This window comes from Antrostomus carolinensis, unplaced genomic scaffold, assembly GCF_000700745.2.
Source record: "Antrostomus carolinensis isolate BGI_N321 unplaced genomic scaffold, ASM70074v2 scaffold31866, whole genome shotgun sequence".
NCBI classification, from domain to species: Eukaryota; Metazoa; Chordata; class Aves; order Caprimulgiformes; family Caprimulgidae; genus Antrostomus; species Antrostomus carolinensis.
This window is the reverse complement of record NW_010320314.1, coordinates 1-3173: the sequence shown is the minus strand read 5'-3', so window position 1 is coordinate 3173 and position 3173 is coordinate 1. Positions and strand designations below refer to the sequence as shown.

General features: G+C 44.4%; 1 protein-coding gene across 1 annotated transcript in view; it reads right to left on the bottom strand.

Moving 5' to 3' along the window:
* Positions 1–3114, bottom strand: part of MED12 (mediator complex subunit 12) — a gene marked incomplete at its 5' end in the record, with an annotated part of 36258 nt that extends 33144 nt beyond the window's left edge. The window contains 3 exon segments of the mRNA XM_029085339.1: positions 105–264; positions 2028–2219; positions 3010–3114. Coding sequence (XP_028941172.1) covers positions 105–264; positions 2028–2219; positions 3010–3114 — 457 coding nt within the window.
* Positions 3115–3173: the final 59 nt, after the last annotated feature.

The following is a 3173-nucleotide window of genomic DNA, read 5'->3' as shown; positions in this document are numbered from 1 at the left end:
AACAAGTTTATATAGATTCCCAGACCACCTCTTACTATTCAAGAGCAAGCTGAGAAGGAAACACCTGAGATGGACAAAACCAGTGCTCCATACAAAGCGCTTACCAATGAAGGGATCAATGACATGACGCTTTTTCACCTTGGTTTCCGTGATGGCAGCATAATAGGCACAAGTCATTTTGATGAGCCAGGCTGCTCTCATTACTGGAACAGTGTATTTCGCCAAATAACCAAAGACCTCTTCCTTCTTGCTGAAGATAGGCACCTACAAGAGAATTGAGAGAGAGAATTGCAGCTAAGGACTTAGATGGGAACTATTCCAAAGCAACTACACAAGCTGTAGGTACTGCAGGCTGTGAAGAAGGTAAAAAGGGAAGAGGTACTGCGTCCCTTTGTATCTAAAAAAAACTACTGCAAGAATTCACCTCTGGTCAGAAAGCAACAGTACCAGAGCTGCATTTCAGTATAAAAACAAACAAAACAAATTGAAAGAAGAGAGAAAACATAATTACATCACTAAATCCACACCTTGAATCCTGCAGACAGTTTTGAGGATACCCTCCAGAGAGGATATAAACAACTACAAAAGGTACAGACTAAGGACTGAGTCAGAAACACAGGGTATCTACTATACAGACTGAAGTCAAGACTCTTCATTTAGTAAACAAAACAGAGTGGTTACAGAAGTCTTGACACATGAGGAGTAGCCAACAGAAGACTGTGAGAAACAGGGAACTGAGTACCACAGTATGAAGGAATTCATTAATCAAAGATTTAAAATTTGACATACAACATGGGAGAATACCAGTGAAATAATCAGACTGCAGATCTATAAACCAGGAAGCAATAACACATCACAGGAAAAAGTATGTCTGTGGGGCTTATTTCCACAGGATACTACGGAGAGCAAAGGTACGTGTGTGTTCACAGAGGAATGAGACAAATTCAGAGAGAAGATGTCCATTTGGTAGGGATCTCAAAGTCCCTGAACTACCAACTGTTCAATTGCTTACTTGCTGTGTTTCTTACATTCTTCCCAATTATTCTCTGACACCTCAAAGACAGAAAGACACAGACCAGTTGGCTACTGACAGTCGCTGCTTTCATGTCCAAGTCCATGAAGACGGATGGAGCCCACTGCAGGTAACTGGGGGAGGCCCTGGGAGGCTCCAGCTTTCACAACGACCTCAGGAAACCGACAGCCAACACGCAAAGAAGGACACGAGGACTGAGTTTATAAAGAGACAAATTCCAGGAAAATCTGATTACGTTATTTTCTCCCCCAGGAGTGACTCAGGACACCAAGGACCAGGCAAACTCCAGCTTCTAAATCATGTGCTCTGTTACTGTTTCACAACTGGGAGTTCTGTTTTCCCACAACACATACCAGACTCCCCAGTTCCTGTTGACAGGCCCACCTTGATAGAGAGTAAGGTCTCCTTGCTATTGGGACCAATAAAATGGCAGAGTAAGACCCTTCTGTCTTCTCTCACACTCTACAGAGTTCAGTGCTGCCAGGGAGGTATCTAGCCCTAGACCCCAGAGCACAAAAATCCTCCAGCCTGGCTGAGACCAAGCTATAACACACAGACTCTTCTCAGCTTAAAACTATAAACGTGTCACTGCAACACAAGCCTGGGAAGTCACTCAGCTGACTATTTCCAATAATTCTCACTATGGCTTTTGAGAACTTCACAAAAACTCTTCACAGAAGGAATGGTCCTAATCTAAACAACAGTGGCAGCTCTTCAGAAAAACATGTGAACCTTAAAGTAATTCAGTGGTATCATACAAGCCAAAAAGCAAAGCTGAAGACAACTTCCAAATAACAGATGAAGGATCAGGGCTTTGAGTGGGGATGACCACAGCCAGCGCAGAAATCATGGACACGTTCTCCGAGCTCAAAGCTTCAAGAGATGCAGAGAGAAGTTTCTTCAAATAATAAAAACTTTCTACTACACAAACACTTCAGAGACAAGCACAGATTAAATGCTCTGCCCCTGCCAGGCAGCCTCTCCTGTAACATACCTTCTTAGCAAGATGGGTGAGGGGCTTTGTTCCGGCCAGATCTGTGAACCAGTTGTTTATGGCACTCTGAGAACGTGCTGTCACCAGCCAAAAGTTATCCTTCTGATTCACCTGGGGTTTCCTTCTTCCTGTGTCAGGCAGTGTATTGCACCGCAGCTTTTCTGCAATAATACTGCTAAAATTTGAACTGATCTGGAAATAAAAAGGAAAAAAAGAACGAATTGCATTTCACAGGTCAAAGATCTACGTGCTTAAAATCTCATTTATCACTCCTACCCAAAGTCTTATCAGTATCAACTTTTGAAACACAAAAAACCTGTCAGTAATTTCCTTTGTTATACATGCAAAGAGGAATGCTTCTAGACAACTCATTCAATGACCAAGCAAGGACTCAATGGACACAACTGTGTACAAATACTCATCAAACCAGACAGAAGGCTTCTCAGACAGACATCAGCTAAGGAAAACAACTATACTGTGCTTATTGCTTGCCTTTCCCATCCCAGGTCATTACCAGTCCTCTTGTCAAGGAGGCCAGGAAGTTAACACCTTGATTTTCGAGATTGAAAAAATGGAGCTGGAGTCTGTTATATAACCCCCACGTTTAAACAGCCAGATGTTTCAAGAAATCTTACTTCTTTCCTACCAGGGCCATAACATTACCAAACCAACAAGAAGTTTCACACTTCTGGTACCCCAGGCTTCTGCTTTAATTGCAGAATATAAGGAGTTCTAGATGCTGGTTTAACAGAGACTGCAGATACAAACCTGCCTCCAAGAAACACAGAGCAAGACAAGAACCTGCTCTCTCAGAGGCAGTTCCAAAAGAATGCAGAACTTTGACTGCACAGGGACAGAGGGATAGGTCCTAAAACACTAAAGGGAAGGGTCTCCTGGTTCTGGGCACAGGAAGGAATGAGACCCAGGACCTGTAGAGGCACCAGGCCCTGCCAAACCCCCGCACTGTCCCAACAGCTCTCACCTTCGCTGGGTTGAAGTTGACATTTTTGGCACTGCCGTGCTCGTCCCCAGACACGGCCGGCTGGTTATTGAAGCCTTGTTTGACGTTCAGCGCAGTCAGCTCATCCTGCGGGGAAGGACGATCAGCAGGGCCCGGCCAGGCCCCTCCACGCCAAACGCCCGCAG